Source organism: Glycine soja, chromosome 13 (genome assembly GCF_004193775.1).
Source record: "Glycine soja cultivar W05 chromosome 13, ASM419377v2, whole genome shotgun sequence".
Taxonomy (NCBI): domain Eukaryota; kingdom Viridiplantae; phylum Streptophyta; class Magnoliopsida; order Fabales; family Fabaceae; genus Glycine; species Glycine soja.
The window spans coordinates 5,102,069-5,127,467 of record NC_041014.1 but is presented as its reverse complement, the minus strand read 5'-3'; the positions used below and the strand labels follow the sequence as shown (position 1 = coordinate 5,127,467).

The 25,399-nt window shown below is 39.7% G+C and overlaps 2 protein-coding genes and 1 long non-coding RNA gene across 3 annotated transcripts; all 3 read left to right on the top strand.

The window, feature by feature from the left end:
• The first annotated feature begins 2,587 nt into the window (after positions 1–2,587).
• Positions 2,588–3,220, top strand: LOC114381540. The gene has a single exon (XM_028340816.1). The coding sequence runs from the start codon at positions 2,588–2,590 to the stop codon at positions 3,218–3,220; it is 633 nt and encodes a 210-aa protein (XP_028196617.1).
• A 334-nt stretch (positions 3,221–3,554) lies between these two features.
• Positions 3,555–4,442, top strand: LOC114381539. The gene is made up of 2 exons (XM_028340815.1): positions 3,555–3,838; positions 4,313–4,442. The coding sequence occupies exons 1-2, from the start codon at positions 3,555–3,557 to the stop codon at positions 4,440–4,442; spliced, it is 414 nt and encodes a 137-aa protein (XP_028196616.1).
• Positions 4,443–14,976: 10,534 nt separating this feature from the next.
• LOC114381822 lies at positions 14,977–20,854 on the top strand. Its single transcript, XR_003660086.1, has 2 exons — positions 14,977–15,501; positions 20,527–20,854. It is a non-coding gene; the product is annotated as an uncharacterized LOC114381822 (long non-coding RNA).
• Positions 20,855–25,399: the final 4,545 nt, after the last annotated feature.

The following is a 25,399-nucleotide window of genomic DNA, read 5'->3' as shown; positions in this document are numbered from 1 at the left end:
GTCGTGGACACAACAGAGCCTTGCATGTGTCCGTCAAATGTTTGGACCATATTCTGGCCAAAGTGCTCATTGACAATGACTCGTCACTCAGTGTCATGCCCAAAGCTACTTTGGACAAATTGCCTTTCAATGCATCACACCTAAGGCCAGGCTCCATGGTGGTGCGGGATTTTGGCGGCAGCCACCAGGACGTGGGGGGGTGGGGAGATTGATCTCCCCATTCAAATTGGACCTCACACATGCCAAATTACTTTCCAAGTGATGGACATAAACCCTGCCTACAGCTGCTTACTAGGCCGACCTTGGATTCATTCATTGGGGGTGGTCCTTTCAATGCTACACCAAAAGCTGAAGTTTGTGGTGGAACGACAGTTAATCATAGTCTCAGGAAAATAGGACATTCTTGTGAGTTGTCCTTCTTCTACACCATATGTGGAAGCCGCGGAGGAGTCCTTGGAGACATCCTTGGAAGTGGTAAGCAATGCTTACATGGAGTCTCCCCCAGTACAACCACGCTCATCTAGGGTCGCATTAATGGTAGCTCAGGTGATGTTAGGGCATGGGTACAAGCCCGAAATGGGTTTGGGCCAGAACAGCGATGGTGTGGCAAGCTTGGTAGAGTTCACGGAGAACCATGGAAGGTTTGGGCTAGGATATAAGCCTACACCCATCGATGTGAGGAGAAGTGCCCTAGAAAGGAGGGGCAGAAGCATGGGCCAGTCGCAAGGACTGCAAATGAAAGGGGTTCCCTTGTGTCACATCAACGAAAGCTTTGTCAGCACGGGTTGGATGTGTGAAGGTCAGGTCACCATGACACATGAAGAGGCCCCTCAAGAGCAACCAAACCGGGTGCATTCGTGCCCTCCTGAGTTCGAGTTGGGAAACTGGCGAATTGTCGAACAACCTGGAATTTCTGTGACAAACACAATGTAATTCGTTAGTCCTAACCCTATTGTTGGGCCAAGGCTTTAGGGTTTTTCCTCCCTGTTTGGGGATGTCTTTTGCTATCAAAATATATAAATATACGATCCTTCTTCATTTGCTCTAGCACTTTCATCCATTTTCATTCTTCTGCATATTTATTTTTGTTGTGATTAAATGGTACAAATCCGACAATGAGTCCTATGAAGGTAATAATACTGAGGACCCAGACGTTGATTTTGAACAACTGATAAACCAAGCTAAGGATGAAGAAGATGAGGATTGGGGTCTTCCCCCAAAGCAAAAAAGAATGGTAGAACAGGAAGACTGGAAAATGAAGCCACACCAAGAAGAAACGAAGATCATAAACTTCGGTGTTGGCGAAGAAAGAAAAGAGGTCAAGGTTGGCACGGGCATGACCACACCTATCGGAGATGAATTGGTGGCTCTGCTATGAGACTACCAAGACATATTCGCTTGGTCGTACCAAGATATGCCCAGCTTGAGCCTCGACATTGTGCAACATAGGTTACCTCTGAATCCTGGGTGTTCCCCGATGAAACAAAAACTAAGCAGGATGAAGCCCGAGATGTCCTTAAAGATAAAAGAAGAGGTGAAAAAGTAGTTTGACACTGGCTTTTTGGTTGTGGCATGATACCTGGAATGGGTTGCCAACATTGTGTCTATCCCCAAGAAGGATGGGAAAGTGTGAATGTGCGTGGACTATCGGTATCTAAACCGAGCCAGTCCAAAGGATAACTTTCCTTTACTGCACATCGATGTCCTCGTAGATATCACGACCAATTTTGCTTTGTTTTCTTCCATGGAAGGGTTCTCGAGCTACAACCAAATAAAGATGGCACTGGAGGACATGTAAAAGACGATCTTCGTCACCCTGTGGGGAATGTTCTTCTACAAAGTGATGTCCTTTGGGCTTAAGAACGCTGGGGCAACCTACCAACAGGCTATGGTAGCATTATTCCATGACATGATGCACAAAGAAATTGAGGTCTATGTGGATGATATGATTGCCAAATCAAAGACCGAGGAGGAACACATTGTCACCTTATGAAAGTTGTTTGAGAGGTTGCGTAAGTATCGATTAAGGTTGAATCCCGCAAAATGCACTTTTGGGGTCAAGTCAGGAAAGTTGCTTGGCTTTATTGTATGCCAGAAGGGGATAGAGGTGGACCCAGACAAGGTGAAAGCTATCCTCGAAATGCCTGAGCTACACACTAAGAAGTAGGTCTGAGGCTTCCTACGATGTCTGAACTACATAGCGAGGTTCATATTGCAGCTAACTGCTACTTGTGAGCCTCTCTTCAAGCTATTGCGTAAGAACCAGTCTGCCTAGTGGAACGACGACTGCCAAGTAGTGTTCAGAAGGATTAAGCGATGCCTTATGAATCCTCCTGTGCTTGTGCCACTGGTACCCGGAAGACCCCTCATCCTATATATGACTGTGTTGGATGAGTCGATGAGGTGTATGTTAGGGTAGCATAACGAGTCCGGAAAGAGGGAATGGGTCATCTATTATCTAAGCAGGAAGTTCACGGCATGTGAGATGAACTACTCTTTGCTCGAAAGGACATGTTGCGCCCTGGTGTGGGCAGCCCACCGTTTAAGGCAGTACATGCTGAGCTACACCACTTGGTTGGTGTCTAAGATGGACCCGGTCAAGTACATATTTGAAAAACCCACTCTCACCGAGCGGATCGCTCGGTGGCAGGTTCTGCTGTCAAAATTTGACATTGTTTATGTCATTCAAAAGGCAATAAAGGGAAGCGCCTTGGTAGATTACCTGGCTCAACAGCCCATCAATGACTACCAACCAATGCATCCAGAATTCCCAGATGAGGACATCATGACCTTGTTCAAGGAGGAAGTAGAGGATGAAGATAGGGATAAATGGATCGTGTGGTTCAATGGCGCGTCCAACGCACTAGGCCACGGAGTAAGGGCAGTTTTGGTTACCCTCGACGACCAATGTACACCCTTCATAGCTAGATTGGGCTTTGACTGCAAGAACAACATGGCTGAGTATGAGGCGTGCACCCTGAGGATCCAAGCGACAATTGACTTCAAGGTCAAGTTGCTCAAGGTATATGGAGACTCAGCCTTGGTGATCCATCAATTGAGAGGAGAATGGGAGACTAGGGATCACACGTTGATACCCTACCAGGCTTACATCAGAAAACTGATAGGGTACTTCGACAATATCTCCTTTCATTACATTCCCAGAGAAGAGAATCAGATGGCCGATGCCCTTACCACTTTGGTTGTCGTACATCAAGTTTAGATGTCGCGGTAAACCTACACATTGCTCCTTCATAGAAGAGGAGCAAGATGGTAAACCTTGGTACTTCGATATCAAGTGATACATCGAAGACAAGGAATACCCACGGGAGGCCTCTGACAACGACAAGAGAACGTTGTGGAAGTTGGCAGCCGGATTTTTCCTAAGTGGAAATATCCTATACAAGAGGAACCATGATATGGTTTTGCTTCGATGTGTGGATGCCAGAGAAGCTGAGCAGATGCTAGTAGAAGTGCACGAGGGGTCCTTTGGAACACATGCCAATGGACATGCCATGGCCTGAAAGATTCTGAGGGCAGGGTATTACTGGCTCATTATGGAAAACGATTGTTGCTTCCATGTGAGAAAGTGCCACAAGTGCCAGGCTTTCGTGGATAACGTCAATGCTCTGCTCGTACCTTTGAACATCTTGACGGCGCCTTGGCCATTCTCTATGTGGGGAATAGATGTGATTGGAGCTATTGAGCCCAAGGCTTTGAATAGACATGGCTTCATTTTGGTTGCCATCGACTACTTTACCAAATGGGTTGAAGCAGCATCATATGCCAATGTGACAAGGAGCGTGGTGGTCAGATTCATCAAGAAAGAGATAATCTACCGGTATGTGTTGCCCAGGAAGATTATCATTGATAATGCCACCAATCTGAACAATAAAATGATGAAGGAAATGTGTGAGGATTTCAAGATCCAACACTACAATTCTATGCCCCTAAGCTTTTGAATAAAGGAAATGACAAACAAACAATTTGACAAACAAACATTCAGACTTAAAGAACTACGTAGGTCTGATTTCCTCATCGCAACTGAGGATACGTAGGAGCAAGGGCAACACCCCTGTCGACCCAAAAAAAAATAAACATAAAAAAGGGAAAACACAACAAATACATAAAATGGGAAAATACATAATTTTGAAGTCATGTTTTGCACACTTGATTAAAGGATGCCATCCCTTGGGACGGACGCGTGGGGTGTTAATACCTTCCTCGTGCGTAAACAACTCCCGAACCCTCATTTTCAAAATTCATAGACCATCGTCTTTTTTATTTTTCTAACATTTTCCTCAAATAAACGTAGGTGGCGACTCTGCTCGTTTTCTCCCTCGGAGACAAACGCTTTTGCCCATCTGTGTTGGCCTTTTCGCACCCCCGTCGAAGGGCAGGTTGTGACAGTTGGTGACTCCGCTGAGGACTTGTTAGAGAGTTAGGCCATTCAGTCAGTGTGCAATGTTTTTATCATGACTTCTTCTTTATTTTTGTTCTTGTTTCCTTTTATCTTTTGTTTGTCCATATTTGTACATAACCTTTGCTATGTTGTTGTGTTGTATGTTTGTCTATCGATTACATTCATAGTTAGAAATATAGGCCCTATACCCGGGTTTATGTGAGCCATAAGGAGTGGAGGTCGATTTGTGGTCATGTTGGGTCTCCGACTCGCTTGGTGACAGTGAACCCTCATCTAGAGTTTTCCTCTTTTGGTGATGCATTGTTGCTGATAGTCCCTATCACCATAATGTATTACCTAAGAGGATGATATCTCTAGAAGCCAGTAAAGTTACATGAAACCACCCTTGGGAATTATCACTAGAAGTGGTCTTTTGGATCTTTTACATTAGGGGGGGCACATAGCAAACTTACTCTGGATTTTTCCTTGATCGCATCATGCATCTCTTCATGGCATCATGATGGACATATCTTTCCTGCATTTATCATTTATCATATTCATGCATTGCGTTTGCATAAATCATTGCATTATCATACATCTTCATTTAGCATGCCAACTGCATACATTCTATTTTCATTGTTCGCATATTATGTTCACCCATGCATAGCTTCTCATGCCTTGCATTTTCCTTTGAAAAAACAAAAAAACAAAAACAAAAAAAAGAGAACAAAAAGAAAGTCACACCACATTCTTAGTTACATGTGTTGGGTACCATGATGATGGCTATAAACCAACCATGTTGGGATTATACACCCATTTCTCTAAAAAAATGATTGAAAATCATGTAAACATGGTGCCTAATGCATGGTTAACTAGGAAATGATGGTTCTTAGGGCATCTCATGTCAATCTCATAATTGTATTTGCCATGCATAGCAAAAGTATGCCCGAGTCATTCATCTCTATGAAATGTTGTCGAAGTATTGGCGATCAAAATTACTATTCCTTGGATTATGGGATTGAACCAAGCACATGTTTTAAGAAAAGGTTCATCAAGTCAAGGTCAAAGTTGGGGCAGAAGATGGATCGAGTTACATCGTTTCTTTGTCTATTGCCAACACATAATTGTGCCAATTTACAAAAAAAATTGAGGACTGTTGACGTCCATGTGTTATTTCCAGTTTCACTTTGACAAGATGTGATGGACCATGTTGTTTTAATGAAAATCTAAATTGATTCAACCCTATGCCCTGCATAAAAATTTGCAATACTTCGACAATGCATCGCTCACATGCATCCATGCTTTTCACATTGGTTGCATTGCTCATTGCATTCTTTTCTTGAAATTAGAAGTGTAATCATTATAATCAAAAGGAAAGAACACACTTTACGACACCCTTACGGAACGTGTGCCAGAGCTAGAGTAATGAGTGAAATAGAGGAGATGTAAGAGCGGATAAAGGCCGACATGGAGGCCATGAAAGAGAAAATGGCCACAATGATGGAGGCCATGATGAGCATGAAGAAGATAATGGAGGTCAATGCGGCTACAGTTGCCACTACCAGCACTATTGTTGAGGTGGACCCGATTCCCCCATCTAGCCTCAATCAAATAAGTCATCCCATCTCGAATATGGTAGGTCAAGGAGGCAAAAAGTTGGGAAGTACGAGTGGCCCCCATTTTGTGCAAATTCAGAACAAGCATGCCTTCCCCCCATATGGCTTACCTCCCAATTACACACTGCCCAATGTTGCACACACTCACGAGGAGAATGGCGATGAATTTGTTCCCATACCCATTGGGAGCCAAAAACCTCAATTTGATCATGCACATGTCTCTCAACCCATGGGGGAGACACATGAAGTACCCCACCACAATCTAGCCGACTTCGAGCCTCGCCTCGGATATGCCACTAAGGGGCAAGCAGTTGGTGGGGTACCCCTGCCAAACACTTTGGAGGGCCCTCGATTCCCTCCACAACCTCAACCCTTGCATTTCGTGGTGGGGAGAGTCCCTCCTACTGTGGTGGAAAGAGGAAAACTTGATCATATAGAGGAAAGGCTAAAGGCTATTGAAGGAGGCAGAGATTATGTCTTTGCTAACATGGAAGAGTTATGCCTAGTACCCGACATGATCATTCCTCCGAAGTTCAAGGTGTTGGACTTCGATAAATACAAGGGGACTACTTGCCCCAAGAATCACCTGAAGGGGTACTGTAGGAAAATGGGAGCATATGCAAAAAATGAAAAATTATTGATGCATTTCTTCCAGGAAAGTCTTATTGGGGCAGCCATCACCTGGTATACTAATCTGGAACCTTCCCGAGTCCATTCTTGGAAGGACCTAATGGTTGCCTTCATTAGGTAGTATCAGTACAATTCTGATATGGTTTTGGATAGAATGCAGCTACAGAACATGTGCAAAAAGGAGCACGAATCTTTCAAAGAATACGCCCAAAGGTGGAGGGATATGGTAGCTCAAGTAGCGCCTTTAATGATGGAGAGAGAGTTGATAACAATGATAGTAGACACGTTACCGGTGTGCTACTATGAGAAGATGATGGGTTACATGCCTCCAAGCTTTTCTGATTTAGTGTTCACTGGCAAAAGGATCGAAGTGGGTCTCAGAAGAGGCAAATTTTATTGTCTTACTTTGATGAATATGAAGCCTGGGGCAAGTGGAGAAAATGAGAAGGAGGAGGGAACCCATGTTGTGACTGTCGTTCCTACAGGGCCAAATTTCCCACCTACTCAACAAAATCAATACTCAGCAAATATTAGACCTTCTCATTACCCACCACCTTATCAGGCAAGAACACCCAATCAGCCACAAAGCCCACCTGCCGCATATCCGACATCAAACACAAACCAAAACACTAACCAGGGAAGGAATTTTCCAGCCAAGAAGCCTATAGAATTCACCCCAATTCGAGTGTCGTATGCTAACTTACTACCATATCTACCCGATAATGCAATGGTAGCCATAACCCTAGCCAAGGTTCCTCAACCTCCATTTTTCCGAGGATACAACTCGAACGCAACATGTGCTTATTATGGAGGAGTTCCGGGGCATTCCATTGAGCATCGTAGGACCCTGAAGCACAAGGTGCAAAGTCTAATTGAGGCGGACTGGCTAAAATTTGAGGAGGATAATCGCTTGTGAATTCTAACATTGGGAAGCGACACTATGCATGAGGAAACTTGAAGGTTGTTGTTAAATGTCTCTAAACGACTCATTAGGATTTTCAAGTTTATGCCATTACCGTAAACAACAGTCACAATGCTAATAATATGGATAAATTTGATGTCCCTCACTCTCTCAATTATATCTTTGCTCATTTAACTTTTGTTGGAATATGAATGTAAGCCGATGGTTTGTTTGCTTAAGCGACCTATGCTCCTGAGTTTGACTTCCAAGTCCATTCAATCAGAAATTACTCGTTCTACGCATTTGGTGAGGGTGTTGTAAACAATGAGTAACGTAAAAAGTTAAAGTTAAAAAAAAGAACATTTGGTTTACTATGTATCAAAAAGTACAGACATTCATGTGACCTCATTTTATCATTCTTAAAAGTTTTCTTTTTGAGAGAAAAGTGAATTGTCAAGGACAAGAGTCATTCGACTTAATCTACCAATCGAAAATCCTTTAAATGTTTCTCGTCCTTGAAAATTCATTTTCGAGAATTTGGACAGTTTCTTTCATTTTTCCTTGCTACAAGATCAAGATAGAAGATGACAATAGATACCTCATAGCCTTACACTGGGGCAATAAAGGGGCACCATGCATGAGCCTCAAGCGAACCTAGGGGCGGACAAGAAGTTCTCACTCGGTAGGTCGAAAACCCGAAAAGGCGGCCTAGGCAAAAAATAGGGTTAATAAAAAAAACAATCAGGGGCATGTTATTAAGGTTTTGTCCCAACATCCAAACTAAAAGAATCTAGTCAAAACTTGAAATGACACATGACCATGTTTCAACATCCCAAACACTAATTTATCCCTTGCTACCCCCTCCGAGCCAAAGCATATTTGTTTTCCAAAAACCAAAAAAAAAAACAGCAAAAGCAAAATAGGAACCCTGAGTAGGAACCACCGCTAAACCTGGGGGAAGAGTAATGCAAACAACGCATGCATGAGGTTGGGCAACAATGAAAACAAAAAAAGAAAAGAAAAATAAAATAAAATCTGCCAAATGCGAGTAAAGAAAAAGAGAGACAAAAGATCTCCAGATTTTACAAGGAAAGCACAAAAGTGCAATAAAGGATCAATGTACAAGACAAAAGGAGTAGAGCCCAACCCAAAAGGTACAAGCAACGCTCTCAAGGTTCTTACTCAATATAACCCTTAAACACTTTTTGAGCCTTTCTAATCCTTTCTTTCATAGCCCTCTAACCCCTGACCACATTACAAGCCCAATAAATCCCATGTGGATCAAGGAATGACTAATTTCGCTTTTAAGTTGGGATTCTGGAATGAAACCCACACAACTTGTGATTGTTAAAAAAATGTATATAAAAAAAGGAGAATCCTCGAGGTTTCGCACTTGTGCATTTGAGAAGAAAACTCATTTGACCAGGAACTCGTGGAAAATGCCCAAAGGCAATCGTGATAGTGGGATACACCTGACATTAGCCACTCATGCAGAAATCCTTAGGATTCCTTTCGAATCCAAGGGTAGCCTTCGCTATATAAATTCTTTCAAGATTAGCCCATGTCATCAAGTTAGTGGGATCAGCAGACCCATGGCATCACTCTATGACCTTAAATCAAGAAAGTTTCACTTGGTCACATACCAAAGTGTAACAATCCATTGCCGTCCTACAATGGTGCATGTGATTGGTCCCAAAGTCTTATATTTCTCTTGCTATGCAGAATAGTCAAAGGTTTAAAAAAAAAAAAGAAAGGGGAAAACCCTAGGATCAATATTTTGGCTGATTGATTAAATGTCAAACGGCTCCATTGTCATCATTCCAAAATTGTTAAGTGACTAGATCAAACAGAACATGCACTCTGAAGGAGACCTTGAAGAGATCTGCAAAAAAATAGGATGAGGTTGCATGAGTTATCACATCTTTAAAAAAAACAGTCAATCTGTGTTTTCCACAAAAAGAAGCAAAAATAAAATAAAATCAAAATCAAAATCACAAAAATAGGAAAGAATGTCATGAGCATTACACAAATGTCATGATTCAAAACCATTTGCATTTCTAGCATTTCAAGAAGAAGGTTGCATGCATCTGCATCCCAAAAATCATGTTCATAAGTGCATAGACTTCTCTATATATACCAATTTCCCAAGTCTAATGTCCTATCTTTTGAGGATGAGAGGCCCTCTCAAAGAGTCAACTACTTGCTTTCTTATAAGGTTGAGCCCCTTGGTACTAGTACCTATTGGCTTGTTTCACAAGACTCAAAGTCCTCGCTTTTCTCATTCATAGGACTCAAATTCCTCGCTTATATCTTTCACAGGACTCAAAGTCCTCACTTCATCTTTCATAGGACTCAAAGTCCTCGCCTTTATAGGACTCAAAGTCCTCATCTTTATCTTTCTCATGACTCAAAGTCCTCACTTTATCTTTCATAGGACTCAAAGTCCTCATTTGTTCTAGGACTCAAAGTCCTCGCTTTTATTTTTCAGAGGACTCAAAGTCCTTGCCTTCATAGGACTCGAAGTCCACACCTTTATAGGACTCAAAGTCCTCATCTTTCATAACACTAAAAGTCCTCATCTTTATCTATCACAGGACTCAAAGTCCTCACCTTTATCTTTCATAGGGCTCAAAGTCCTCGCTTTTATCTTTCACAGGACTCAAAGTTCTCGTGTTTACCTTTTATAGGACTCAAAGTCCTTTATCATTTACTTTTCAAAGACTATCATAGTCTTTTGCCCGCAGTGACAATCAAGGTCATCTGCCCCCGTAGAGACAATCATGGTCATCTACTCCCGTAGTGACAATCAAGGTCATCTGCTCCCCGTAGAGACAATCATGGTCATCTACTCCCACAGTGACAATCAAGGTCATCTGCCCCCGTAGAGACAATCATGGTCATCTACTCCCGCAGTGACAATCAAGGTCATCTGCTCCCTGTAGAGACAATCATGGTCATCTACTCCCGTAGTGACAATCAAGGTCATCATCCCCCGCAGAGACAATCAAGGTCATCTGCTCCTTTACATTTTGAAGACGAAAATGTCTTCAGTCATTTATGCTTTCAAAAGACGACAATGCCTTCATTTACATTTCGAAGACGACAATGTCTTCAAAAGGTGACAACGCCTTCATTTACTTTTTGAAGATGACAATGTCTTTAGTCATTTATGCTTTCAAAAGACGACAATGCCTTCATTTACATTTCAAAAGACGACAATATCTTCCACCATTTACACTTTCAAAGACGACAATGTCTTCATCTCAAAGACTTCAATGTCTTTTGTCCTTCTTTGTGCTTCATAGGATTCGATGTCCTCTGTTTCTACGATTTTTTTTTTTTAAAAAAAAGAGGGGGAAAAATTCAATGTCCTCATATTTCCTCGGTTTCACTTCCTTGGTTTTCGCCAGTTTCCCGGTGGGATGGTGAGATCGCTCGAACGAAATTAGTGTCTTTATCTTTACTTCCTTTTTATTTCCAATAAAAGATAAGTAAAGAGGGGCAACTGTCATACCCTAATTTCGTCCAGGGACGATCATTTGCAAAGTTTTGATTCTTGCCAGCCAAATTGAGCTGCTTGACACTAGTTATTGCACAATCCGTAAGGTTTTTCGACGTTTTGGAAGAGAATGTGGAAAGTACCCAAAAGGGAGGGCAAAATGGTTATTTGGTGACTTTTTCAGGCCCTTGGCTCGCCCTGGCTAGCCTCTGGCTCTCCTGGGCCACCAAAATAACTTCATGGTGAAGTAACTAGCTCGCCTAGGCGAGCAAGGTTACTTCAGAATGAAGTAACAGCTTACCTGGGCGAGCTACCTTCATCCCAAATGCCTTGTTTTGCTATAAATAGGCGTGAGAAGGCTGAAGTAAAAGGTCCTGAGGTCCAGAGTTGAGAAGAAAGAAGAGAAAAGAACAAGGAAGAAAAAAAGAAGCTAAATCACCGCCAAATCGCGACTGGAATTGATTTCTACATTGTTCTTCAGTCCTTCTTCATTCATTCTTCGTTCTTCATCCGATTAGTGTTTGCTTTTAAGGATTTGAACTTGATTCATGGACCCTTTGGGGTCCTCTTTATTGTTTTGTGCATCTTCGTCTCCTTCTCCTATCATCGATAATCGCTTCTCTTTTGTAAAGCAAGTTTTAACTGATCGTTAGTGCCACAATTTATCTTTAAGGAATTGAAGGTTAATAAACAAAAAAATGCCAAAATAAAACCAACTCATAAACTTCTTCATTTCATAAAAAATCAAGAGATCATTTCAAGGTCCAACGCCTTAACGATTCTCTCTGCATTTCAATCTTGAGAAAATCGTTCCAAGGTCCAACGCCTTAACGATTCTCTTCGCCTTTCAAACTTGAGAAGATCGTTTCAAGGTCCAACGCCTTAACAACTCTCTCCTCTTTTCAAAAATCAAAAGATCGTTTCAAGGTCCAATGCCTTGAACGACTTTTGTTCACAATTAAAATCAATCTTTCAAAAAAAGATAAAAATCAATTTGACAAACAAACATTTAGACTTAAAGAACTACGTAGGTCTGATTTCCTCATCGCACCTGAGGATACGTAAGAGCATGGGCAACACCCTTGTCGACCTCAAAAAATAATAAACATAAAAAAGGGAAAACACATAAAAAAATACATAAAAAGGAAAAATACATAATTTTGAAGTCATGTTTTGCACACTCGATTAGAGGTTGCCATCCCTTGGGATGGGCGCATGGGGTGCTAATACCTTCCCTGTGCGTAAACAACTCCCGAACCCTCATTTTCAAAATCCGCAGACCGTCTTTTTGGTTTTTCTAATGTTTTCCTCGAATAAACGTTGGTGGCGACTCTGCTCATTTTCTCCCTCGGAGACAAACACTTTGGCCCATCTGTGTTGATCTTTTGGCACCCCCACTGAAGGGTAGGTTGTGACAATAACCAACTCGCCTGGGCGAGCAAGGTTACCTCTGGAGGAAGCAACCAGCTTGCCTGGGCAAGCTATTGCACAACCTCCACCCCTCATTTCCTGTAAATAGGCATGAGGGGGCTGAGGAGAATGGTCCAACATATGAAATCAAGAGATTTTGAGTGAAATTAGTGAGAAGAAGGAGAAAGAAGAAGAAAAAATGAGGCCGAGGCGCTTCTAAAACATTTTTGTGATCGATTCCGTGATTGTTCTTCACCGTTCTTCGTCCGTTCTTCATTTGTTCTTCGTTCATCGATCGGTTAGTTTTTATTTTTGAAGCTTTGAATTCATTCTATACACCCTTAGGGGTACATCCTTGATTTGTATGTCTTCATCTTCATTCTTCTACCATCAGTGATCTTTTTCTTTGTTTAAAGCGAGTTTTGACCGGTCGTTTATGCTGTAATCTCACTTTAACACTGTTAAAATGAATTTCAACCGATCGTTTGTGTTGTAATCTCACTTAATCATTGTTAAAATAAATTTTGACCGATCGTTAACAAAGTTTCAACCGATCATTTACTTTGCAAGTCCTCTTTTAATGAGCTTGAATGTAAATAAGTGAAACCAAAGTTAAAATCAATACATAAATCAAGCTTTTATCCATAAGAAAAAATCGCTTGAATACGTTCAAAGGTCCAACGCCTTAACGGCCTCTTTTACTTTTATCGATTAAAATGAACCTTTCAAAAGTCTAAAATCAACCCTCCGCGTAACTTCTTGCTTTTAAGAACTACATAGGTCTAAGTTCCTCATCAATTTGAGGATACGTAGGAGCAAGAGCCATGCTCTTGTCGACCCCAAAAAGATAAAGAAAACATAAAAGGGAAATAAAATAAATATTAAAGTCATGATTTTATACATTTGATTAAAGGTCGTCGTTCCTTGTGAGGAACGTGTGGGGTGCTAATACCTTCCCCGCACGTAAACAACTCCCGAACCTTTATTCTTAAAATTCGCAGACCCTTTTTTGGTTTTTTCTAACGTTTTCCTCAAATAAACGTTGGTGGCGACTCCCTCGCATTTTCCTTTAGTCAGTCGACCCGTATATGGATGCCCAACTAATGACTTTGCCATTTCGTGATTCTGAACCCCACAAATTAACTTCACCATTCATCCTTCTCCTCCCAAAACTGGCTTCGCAGGCAACTTAAACGGGCATCCACACTTCTTACCAAATTATGTTTCTTACGCCCATACTCACCACTCCTTTCGCAAGCTATCAACAAAAATAAGGCTTTTCCTCGAACACCAGTATTGGTGTCTGACCTCATTATAACAACAACAAATCCAATGTCATAAGCCACCGATCGAGCTCATTGTAAAACTTCATCACAGCTAGCAAACAATTATAACACAATTTAAATAAGGTTTGACATCAATAAACATCTATGTAATATAATTACTGTACCAACAACAACAAATTACACAAATACCTGAGAAGTATTAAAGGTATCAGAGCAATCAACGTGTTCTACTTTAACGCTAGCATCTTCCTCATTTTCAACATTCATATCAACTTCTTTAGACATCATACTATCATACATCCACTGGTCTTCATCCATCTTAACAAAACATTTAACAAATTCAATTCAATGACAAAAAATTATACAATCACCTCATTTGTTATCGACATAAATATAATTGTCTACAAAAAAAATTTACTACACATTTTCATTAAAATGTCATATAAATCTAATAAATACATCATTCAATAAAATACATAATTCAGTTAAACATATAAATACGTAATCATTGTCTTATAAATTTTTTTAATTATTAATCATTAGTATATTAATTTTTAAGCAATCTAATGTTAGTTAATTATTAATCATTAGAATTTTTTTCACCATTCTAATTACTGAATACATCTTTTTATATTACTATAAAATAATATCCCCAAATCAAATTTTCTGAAATTACTAAAACTAGTACAAAAAAATTAAAAAATTAATAATAATTAAATTAACAATATTTAAATTGCAATTTAATAAATAAAATATAAAACAAAGCAATCCATAAGAACCTACGGATTGGCAATCCGTATGCTTCATACGGATTGCCAATCTGTAGGTTCGTAAAAAAAAAAAATTCTGCGTACGTCTTCTTCTCTAACGACAAAAACTGACCAAAATTCACCGTATACTTCTGAACAACGCTCGTACACCACCGGAGACCAAATATGCTTTAAAACCGACCTTAACGGAAGCAACTTACACTAAGTGACCAAAAGTTTGTGGAAAAAAATGACGCTATAGAAATAAAAAAAGTGATCCTACTATTTATAACAAAAAAAATAAGGATATTTTTAGCATTTATGAAAATTACTAGATGCCCAAGCAAAAATGCTGGTGTCCCAAGCAATTCCGTGAATAAATAAACGTGGAAACAAAATTTCCAAGTTTCGGCCTTGAGCGCAATTATCCAACCAAAATCTAATGTATGTGACCATCTCCTATATTCCATCAGATTGCTTTATCAAACCATTCCTCCATATTCTTCCCACCACAAGCTTTTCTCAAATCCCTCCACCAAATTGACTCCCCACTCAACTCACTCTCCCTCAATAAACCTGTACGGCCTTCATATTTTGAATCTAACATGTCCTTCCAAAGCCCATGCCCTTGATGAAAAAGAAACTACCTCCATTTTCCCAACAAAGCAACATTAAAGAGATTAAAGTTTTTCTCTCCTAGCCCTCTCATACCTGATTGTGTATAGTGGGGAGACGATTGTAACCCTAAAGTGAGAGCAACACACCCGATTGTGGAACTCGATGAGTATTTTCAGCCATGTGGTTGGTTGAAAGCGCAAGGCTTCCAATAGTTGTTGAAGGGCATTTGCGGCTAGTGGGTCGGTTGAAAAGGAATCGCCAATCCTTGTTGCAAATGAATGGGATTGAAATGTTTTTTAAAGAAACAAAAGTGGAAGTTCGACTTTTAGTATCTGGGGCTTCATCAACGGATAGTCATTGGAACCCCTGTTTGAAACACGTATGGTCTTCAAAGTAAGTATGCCTTACAAACATTTATAGTTTGCTGTAATTATTAAATAATTTAATTTGTTAAAAAAAATGGTGAAATTGTTGGAAATAAGGCTTTTTATGTTTAGGAAAAGTGTTTAGGAATATTGGAGACTTTGAATAGAAACTTGATAGGAAGGAGAATTCTTTATGGAGGAGAGAACTTTGTATTTTTGCTTGATACAAATGTGTAGGATTACATCTCTATTTATACTACTCTAAGGAGAACTCTAGACACACTAATTCTAGAGAGTTCTCAACTCTAGAGATCCAAAGAGTATTCTAGAGAATATTAAAACCATAAGAAATATCTAGACACTCCAAACACTACAAGAATTCTCTAGAAACATGACCCATAATTACTTAAGCCCAAAATAACTAAGTCCAAGGAACCAAATAATTAATTTAGGCCCAAATCAAGTTTATATTTCAACATCCCCCCTTAAACTTGATTTGTGACTCCAAGCATACTCCTTAGCTTCACGAAAGTTTCCAACTTGAGTGGCTTTGTGAAAATGTCGGCAGCTTGATCTTGAGACATCACATACTTCAACTTTACCTCCTTCTTCTCAATGCATTCTCTTATGAAGTGGTAACGGGTGTCAATGTGCTTACTTCTTTCATGAAAGACTGGATTCTTTGCCAAAGCGAGTGCTGATTTATTGTCAACACATATTTCCATAGGTTCTTCTTGTGGCATTTTTATCTCTTTCAACAAGTTCCTTAGCCAAATTTCATGACAAACGCATGATGTGGCAGCGACATACTCGGCTTCACAAGTTGATAGTGTGACTATTGGTTGCTTCTTTGACATCCAAGTGAAAGCAGTATCTCCCATAAAGAACACAAAACCAGTAGTGCTCTTTCTATCATCCAAGTCTCCACTCCAATCGCTATCACTATAGCCAACAATGTTATAATTGTCAGAAGAGTAATAGTGCAAGCCAAAGTTTGTTGTACCTTTGATGTATCGAAGGATTCTCTTTGCCGCCTTGAAGTGAGTTGTGGTTGGAGCTTCCATGTAGCGACTTACTACTCCTACAGCATAGAGAATATCCAGCCTTGTACATGTCAAGTAACGTAAACTTCCAACCAAACTTTTGTAAAGAGTTGGATCCACATTCTCTCCTTTTTCATGCTTGCTCAACTTGCTGCCACATTCCATTAGGGTGCCAACTGGATTGGCGTCTTCCATCTTGAACTTCTTAAGGACTTCTTTGGCATAGCCTTCTTGGGTGATGAAAATTCCTTTGTCTTCTTGATTTACTTCGATGCCGAGATAATATGCCATGAGCCCCATATCCGTCATCTCAAATTCATTTGACATATCTTTCTTGAACTCTTCGAACATGCTTGGATTGTTCCCTGTAAAGATCAAGTCATCTACATACAAACACACAATCAAAATATCTCCACTTTGCGCTTTGATATAGAGTGCATGCTCATATGGACACTTGATGAAGTTCTTGTCTTGAAAGTACTTGTCGATTCGAACATTCCAAGCTCTCGGTGCTTGCTTGAGACCGTACAACGCCTTCTTCAACTTCAAGACTTTTTCTTCTTGCCCTTTTACTTCATAGCCCAGTGGTAGCTCAATATAGACTTCTTCTTCGAGAAAACCATTCAAGAAAGCTGACTTCACATCCATTCGATAGATCTTCCATTTATTTTGGGCTGCCAAAGAAATGATCAGTCTAATAGTTTCAAGACGAGCAACAGGAGCAAATACCTCATCATAGTCAATTCCTTGTCTTTGACTATAGCCTTTAGCCACCAATCTTGCTTTGTATCTCTCCACTTCTCCTTTAGCATTCTTCTTTGCCTTGTACACCCATCTTACTCCAATTGCTTTGTGTCCTCGTGGAAGTGTAGTAAGTTCCCACGTATCATTCTTCGTGATTGACTTGATTTCTTCGTCCATGGCGTCTTTCCACTTTATGTTTTCCGCCGCTTCTTGATAGCTTAGAGGCTCACAATCACCAAAAAGACAAAAGAGGTTAATGTCGTTTAGGTTTTTGGTTACCTCATAAATCTCTTCAATGCTCCTTAGTCGCGGTGTCCTCTCACTTGAACTTGTTTCATCCAGCCTTGGTGTCGGTGATGTAATATGTTCCTCTATGATTGGTTGTTCAATTTCATCATCTTCTTCAAAATAAGGAAGAAAATCATACTTATCTTCTTGAACACTCCAATCCCAACAATCTTCTTCGTCGAACTCCACGTCGCGACTTATGACGATCTTTCTACTATTTGGATTATAGAGCTTGTACCCCTTGGATCTTGAGTCGTAACCCACAAACACGTACTTCTCGCTTTTATCATCGAGCTTTGTCCTCTTTTTGTCTGGAACATGGGTATAGGCAATGCTTCCAAACACTTTGAGGTGAGAGATCCCGGGCTTCCTTCCACTCCATGCTTCTTGTGGTGTCTTCTCATGCACGCTTCTTGTTGGGGAACAGTTTGTTAGGTAAACTGCACATGCCACTGCTTCAGCCCAAAACTCCTTTGGCATCTTCTTGCTCTTGAGCATGCTTCGCACCATGTTAAGTATGGTCCGGTTCTTTCTCTCTGCTACTCCATTTTGTTGTGGCGATCTTGGCACTGTCAGTGGGCGACGGATGCCATGGTCTTCACAATATTTGTTGAACTTATTTGAAGTGAACTCTCCTCCTCGATCAGATCTCATGGCCTTGATGGAAAGACCACTTTCTTTCTCCACGAGGGCTTTGAACTTCTTAAAGTTTTCAAACACTTCTGATTTCTCCTTCAAGAAATAAACCCAGGTTTTTCTGGAATAATCATCAATAAAGAGGAGAAAGTACTTATTCTTACCAAATGAATTGGGTTTGATTGGTCCACAGACATCGGTGTGTATGAGCTCTAGCGGCTTTGTTGCTCTTGTTGTTGATTCCTTTGGAAAACTTTTACGAAATTGCTTCCCAATTAGACATCCTTCGCAAAGTTGGTCTGGGTGGTTGATGCTAGGCAAGCCTCTCACCATCTCCTTCTTCGCTAAACGTTCTAGACCGTCGAAGTTGAGGTGCCCGAACCGTAGATGCCATAGCCACGAAGAGTCGGTATAGCAAGCCTTGAGACACTTTGCCACATCATTTTGAATGTTCAAGAGGAACATTCTATTCTTTGACATAGGCACCTTAGCAATCAAGTTATGTCTACAATCTCTTAAGAAAAAGACTATGTTCTTTCAAATGGATGTCATAGCCTTTCTCTAATAATTGTCCCAAGCTCAAAATATTATTCTTCATGTTAGGCACATAGTAGACATTGGATATGAATTGATGACTCCCATTCTTCAAACGTATGAGAATTTTACCTTTGCCTTTGACTCGTATCTTTGAGTCGTCTCCAAATGAGACATCGCCGGTTGCCGCTTCATTGATCTCCACGAACATGCTTTTATCGCCGCACATGTGGTTGCTTGCGCCGGTGTCGAGGTACCACTTGTTTCTTTTCTCTTCAAATTTGTTTTGGCACGCGAGTAGCAAAGTTTCTTCTTCTCCGCCTTTTTCTTCTACAAAGTTAGCTTTCTCTTCAACCTTCTTCGAGAATCTACACTCGGATGCATAGTGACCAATCTTGTTGCAATTGAAGCACTTGATTTGTGATTTGTCATACCTCGACCATGAATTTCCTCTTCCACGACCTCTTGTTACTTGTGGATTCCAACTTCTTTCTCCATTTTTGAATTTGTTGGAGTGGTTGTTGTAACCACCTCTTCCTTCTCCTCCATGTCCTCGTCCACGTCCACGATCTTGGCCGCGACCTCGTCCTTTTTGGCTCTTGTAATTTGCATAGTTTGCTTCCTTTACGTTGAGTTGTAGTAGTTGCTCCGTAGCCTCCTTTTGTTTTTCTTCGTATGCTTGTAAGGAACCTATGAGTTGCTCAATAGTCATGGTCTTTAAATCCTTGTTTTCTTCAATGTTGGTAACAATGAAGTCAAAACTTGGATTTAAAGTTCGAAGTATTTTTTCCATGACCTTCACCTCATCAACATCTTCACCATTTCTTTTAAGTTGATTGACTACGGCCAATACTCGAGAAAAATAATCAGAAATTGACTCGGACTCCTCCATAAACAAACGCTCAAAGTCACCTCTAAGAGTTTGAAGACGAATCTTTTTTACCTGCTCAACTCCTTTGTTGCAAGTTTGAAGCTTATCCCATGCTTCTTTGGCCGTCGTTGCGTTGGATATCTTCTCAAATGTATCTTCATCCACCGATTGATAAATGAGAAAGAGAGCTTTCTTGTCTCTCTTTCTTGACTCCTTCAACGTCTCCTTTACACCTTGGCTTAGGGAGGCTTCATCTTGCTCCTCGAAGCCATTCTCTACGATATCCCACACATCTTGAGCTCCTAGTAGCGCCTTCATCTTGATACTCCAATTATCATAGTTGTTCTTTGTGAGCATCGGCATTTGGAAAGGAAAACCTCCATTCGCCATCTTTTGAGGATCTTGAAGCTCTGATACCACTTTGTTGGAAATAAGGCTTTTTATGTTTAGGAATATTGGAGACTTTGAATAGAAACTTGATAGGAAGGAGAATTCTTTATGGAGGAGAGAACTTTGTATTTTTGCTTGATACAAATGTGTAGGATTACATCTCTATTTATACTACTCTAAGGAGAACTCTAGACACACTAATTCTAGAGAGTTCTCAACTCTAGAGATCCAAAGAGTATTCTAGAGAATATTAAAACCATAAGAAATATCTAGACACTCCAAACACTACAAGAATTCTCTAGAAACATGACCCATAATTACTTAAGCCCAAAATAACTAAGTCCAAGGAACCAAATAATTAATTTAGGCCCAAATCAAGTTTATATTTCAACAGAAACTGCAATCGATGTATTAAGAGGAATGTATATAAGTTAGGGTGATTAGAATAGGGACTGTAAACCATAACACATGAAGTTTGATTCTTTTTCCTTTGGACATGGGGTGTAAAGGTTTGTTTTGTTAATGACTGTGTCTCTGTTGTTGAAAGCACTGGGTTGTTGTAACCGTGGAGTAGACCGGGGCCATAAGCGTAAGAGAAGGTGAAGGTCATAAAAAAGGTAGTGGGTTGTTTATTCTTATTGAATTTAATTCATTAATTGATTAAGACTATTGCGAGGTTTGTAAATCAATTTGCACTTGTGATAGAAATTTTTGTATTTACAATACAATCTGACCATTCATTCATACAATGTTGGAGTTGATGATTGTAAGTTTATTATTTTGTTTTGTTTCATTCGAAAAATTTTCCTTAATAAATCAAATGTAAGTATGACAATGAATAAAATTGTATATTCAGTTGTTAATGAAGCATTAAATTATTGTGTTGGTTTGTTACTTATGCTTCTGTTTTCTAGATTTTATGACATGGGGTACTTGAATGATATGGAAAACTTTAGAGCATGGTGTTTGGTGTAATTGAAAAAGGAGAGCTTTGTTGCCTCAACATATATTTTAAGCTAGATGAAGTTTACTTAGTATGGATAGGCATTTGGTTGGAAATGGGATGTTAAAACTGTCTAAATATGAATTATTATTTTGGTGTATGTGTAACTGTGCATTCTCATGTCGAAAATAGGGAGCATCAAGAATATGTCAGAGAAGCATTAATGTAAACTTACGTGTCCTTTCGGGGGGAGATATGGTATGGATCTGGAGGGGTTTGCTGCATGTTGTCTGGGTTGTTGTTGTGTATAGTATCATAGTTAAGTAGTTTTATGTTAATACTGCTAACATTTATAACATTTATATCATGTTTAGATATGTAGTTTGTTGTTGCACAACTTTTTGCCACAAACTGCAAAATCAATGATATTCCTTTTCATCTTTCAAATTCCACAATCAATTTAGCATCCATATTGATTCTTGTCGGGTTGTGCATTGGTAAATGTATGTTACTTTGGTTCTATTATTCGTAATCATGGATTTGTCAAGTTCAATTATACAATCGTAATTAGTGTGATGAATATAGTAAATTGCGAAGGTGTCTGAACCTACTGTTATTTGATTATGTACCACACGGATGAAGATACCATATTCAATCAATTGATAAAGCAATGATTTTTAAATTGTTAAATGGTTTAGTCTTTTTAGGAGTACACAATGAAAACAAGTTTTCACTATATATCCACCTATGGATAATAGAAACAAGTTTTTGCTCAAGTTTTTGTTATCCATCAATTGTTTTAAACGTGGTTCAACGAACACTTTCCTTTCATAATTTCTAAAAATTGCTCAAGTATCCATACATTGTTTTCTCAGTTTCATTAGTCATCACAACAATCCCAAAGACACGTGTGATTATGATGGTTAATCCAAAAAAAAATTATGGGACATTTTGATAGAAATTGGATAATAATGACTGAATTTTATAGAAACACTCTGCAAGAATTATTCTTTCCAAAACAGAGACAGGATTACAACAATTAGAATCAGAATATTCACTCAAACAAGCCAAGATTTCGAGAGCTTGGTTCTCTCCCTCCCAAGGTCTAAACCACACATCTTCAGGATAACCAGAATATGATTCTGTTTTTCCTTCTTATTCTACACATACCCATAACCGCCTAATTAAAATAACTGTTCCTAATAAATTGCTTCTAATAATAGTAACTGATGTCCTATTAAAACTAATTGCTAACTATTCCTAATAAACTACTCCTAATAATAGTAACCGTTGTCCTATTAAAACTAATTGCTATTGACAGCACATAACAATTATTTTCCCCCCTCTTCTCTTATAAACATTCTTTATAAGAGGTTTAACAATACTCCCCCCCAAAAGAGTCACCTTGTCCTCAAGGTGAAATGAGGGAAATTGTTCCTTGATGACTTCCACGGATTCCCAAGTGGCTTCAAAATTCTGAAGATCTTCCAATTGAATGAGAACTTCAGCAGTACCATTAGGATTGTTACGGACAACTTTGACTTCAGCTGGAAAAACTTGAAGCTCCAAATCTTCAGATAACATCGGAGGGAGTGGTTGAGGATTAGCTGTGGCAGCCACTGCTTTCTTCAGAAGAGAGGCATGAAAAACCGGATGTATTTTGCTTGCAGGTGGTAAATCCAATTCAAAAGCAACCAGGCCGATTTGCTTTTTGATTTGGTACGGACCATAAAACCTTGGGCTCAACTTCTCATTTCTCTTTTTAGCAAGAGATTTCAGCCTATAGGGTTGAAGTTTTAGATAGACCAAGTCATCCACAGAAAGGGTAACAACACGCCTGGATCGATCAGCATACGCTTTCATTTGCACTTGAGCTTTTGTCCGATTATCCTTCAAGTCATGTAGAATTTGGTCTCTCTCTTGAGTCAATTGATTCACTTCTTCAACGACAGAGGGAATAGTGGTCCCTCTAAGTAGATGAGGAGGATCTCTACCATAAAGAGCCTTGAATGTGGGCAATTTCAAGGAGCTATTGTAATTGGTGTTGAACCAAAATTCGGCCCAACCTAACCATGTAGTCCATTGCTTGGGTTTAGTCTCGGTGAGACACCTCAAGTTGGTTTCCAAACATCTATTGACAACCTCCGTTTGGCCATCAGTATAAGGATGATAGGCTAAACTGAACTTCAATTTTGTACCTGCCATTTTAAACAACTCAGACCAGAAATTACTCAAAAAGATCTTATCCCTATCAGACACAATGGTTGAAGGAAACCCATGTAGTTTAACCACTTCTTTAATGAAACTTTGAGCTACATCTTTTGCAGTGAATGGGTGACTCAAAGGAATGAAGTGAGCATATTTAGTCAAACGGTCCACCACTGCCAATATCACATTCTTACCCTAAGCCTTAGGCAAACCTTCTATGAAATCCATGGAAATGTCAGCCCAAACTTGAGTAGGTATGGGTAGTGGTTGCAATAATCCAGCAGGAGACAAAGTTTGATACTTGTTTATTTGGCAAACTTCACAAGTAGCAACGTATTGTTGAATATCCTTCCTTATCCCCTCCCAATATATAATGGCTGAAATTCTTTTGTAGGTCCTAAAAAACCCAGAATGCCCTCCTATGGCTGAATTGTGGAATTCTTCCAAGAACATATGAATTTTTTAGGATCCTCGAGGCAACACTAACCTTCCTTTAAAAAACAGCTTCCTACCCTTGAAAGTGTAGCCTGGATGAGAATTTATATCTTGCATCAAGTCCTGTATTAGCCCTAGCAATTTCGGATCATTTTGGACTTCGGTCTCCTATTTTTCTAATTCATCAAACTGCATTGTAGATAGGGTTGCATAGGTCATCCTCCTGGAAAGAGCATCAACAAATCAATTTTCATGTCCAGGTCGGTACTAGATTGCAAAAATCCAGACCCATCAGTTTAGAAGTCTATTTGAATTGTTCCTCTCCTAAAACTCTTTGATCCGAGAGAAATTTGAGACTTTTTTTATCAGTGAGAATGATGAAATGTCTTCCCATTAAATAATGTCTCCATTTCTGGACTGCTATCACAATAGCCATCAATTCTCTCTCATATACAGACTTAGCTTGTGCCCTTTCTGACAAGGTTTGACTATAAAAGGCCACCGGTCTCCCTTCTTGTAATAGAACAACCCCCAATCCTTTATTTGAAGCATCAGTCTCTATTATGAAGTCTTTGGAAAAATCTGGAATAGTAAGTATTGGCAACTCAACCATTTTCCGCTTCAAGTGTTCAAAAGAAATTTGGGCATCGTGATGCCAGTGAAAATTATCCTTCTTCAATAGTCGTGTCAAGGGTGTAGCAATTTTTCCATAATCCTGAACAAATCTTCTATAATATCCTGAGGCCTAAGAAGCCTCTTAAAGCCTTTAGGTCTTTTGGAATGGGCCATTCCATCATAATTGCAATTTTCTTTGGATCTGTTGCTACTCCTTCCCCTTAAATGATATGCGCTAAATACTCCAACTGTGTTTGGCCAAAAGTGCACTTCTTCTAATTAGCGAACAACTTGTGCTCCCTTAGTAATGCAAGAATTGCCTGAAGATGAGCTTGATTCTCTTGCACCGACTTACTGTAAACCAAAATGTCATCAAAGAAAACCAGAACAAATTTTCTCAAATATGGCCTTAACATTTCATTCACGAGGGATTGAAAGGTAGAAGGTGCATTAGTGAGTCCGAAAGGCATTACGACAAACTCATAATGACCTTCATGGGTTCTGAAAGTCGTATTTGGAATATCTTATTCCTTCATTCTAATTTGATGGTATCTTGACCTTAAGTCCAATTTAGAGAAAATGGTGGCTCCCCCTTATTCATCAAGCAACTCATCAATGATAGGAATTGGAAACTTATCAGGTACAGTTATTTTGTTCAGAGCTCTATAATCAACACAAAATCGCCAGCCACCGTCTTTCTTTTTAACCAAAATAATAGGACTAGAATATGGACTTACACTAGGTCTAATAATACCAGAGCGAAGCATATCATCTACTAACCTCTCAATTTCATTTTTTTGGTAATGTGGATACCGGTAAGGTCTAAGGATTGGAATATTGGCTCCTTCTTTGAGAACAATTGCATGACCATGCCGCCTGGATGGAGGTAATCCTTGAGGTTCTTGAAAAACATCTTCATACTCATTCAAGACCGCACTTACCCAATCTGGCTGGGGGTGTATCATGAACTTCTTCTTTCGCCAAATTTCGGTATTCAAGAAAAATCCTTGTCCTTCATTCTTAATGACTTTTATAATGGATTTGAATGAAGCTGAAGCTCGTGCCAATTCTGGTTCTCCTTTGAGTACATGGTAGCTATTTCCAAGGGGAATTTTAATCATCAATTCCTTGAAATTAGCCCGGATTTCACCAAGGAATGACAACCATTCCATTCCCAAAACTATGTCCACTCCACCAAGTTCGAATACAAAGAAATTTT

Coding starts and splice junctions, on each gene's coding strand:
- LOC114381540 (XM_028340816.1), top strand. CDS start 2,588: ATGGACCCGGTCAAGTACATATTTGAAAAACCCACTCTCACCGAGCGG.
- LOC114381539 (XM_028340815.1), top strand. CDS start 3,555: ATGGAAAACGATTGTTGCTTCCATGTGAGAAAGTGCCACAAGTGCCAG. Junction 3,839..4,312: donor AAGAAAGAGATAATCTACCG/GTATGTGTTGCC, acceptor AAATAAACGTAG/GTGGCGACTCTGCTCGTTTT.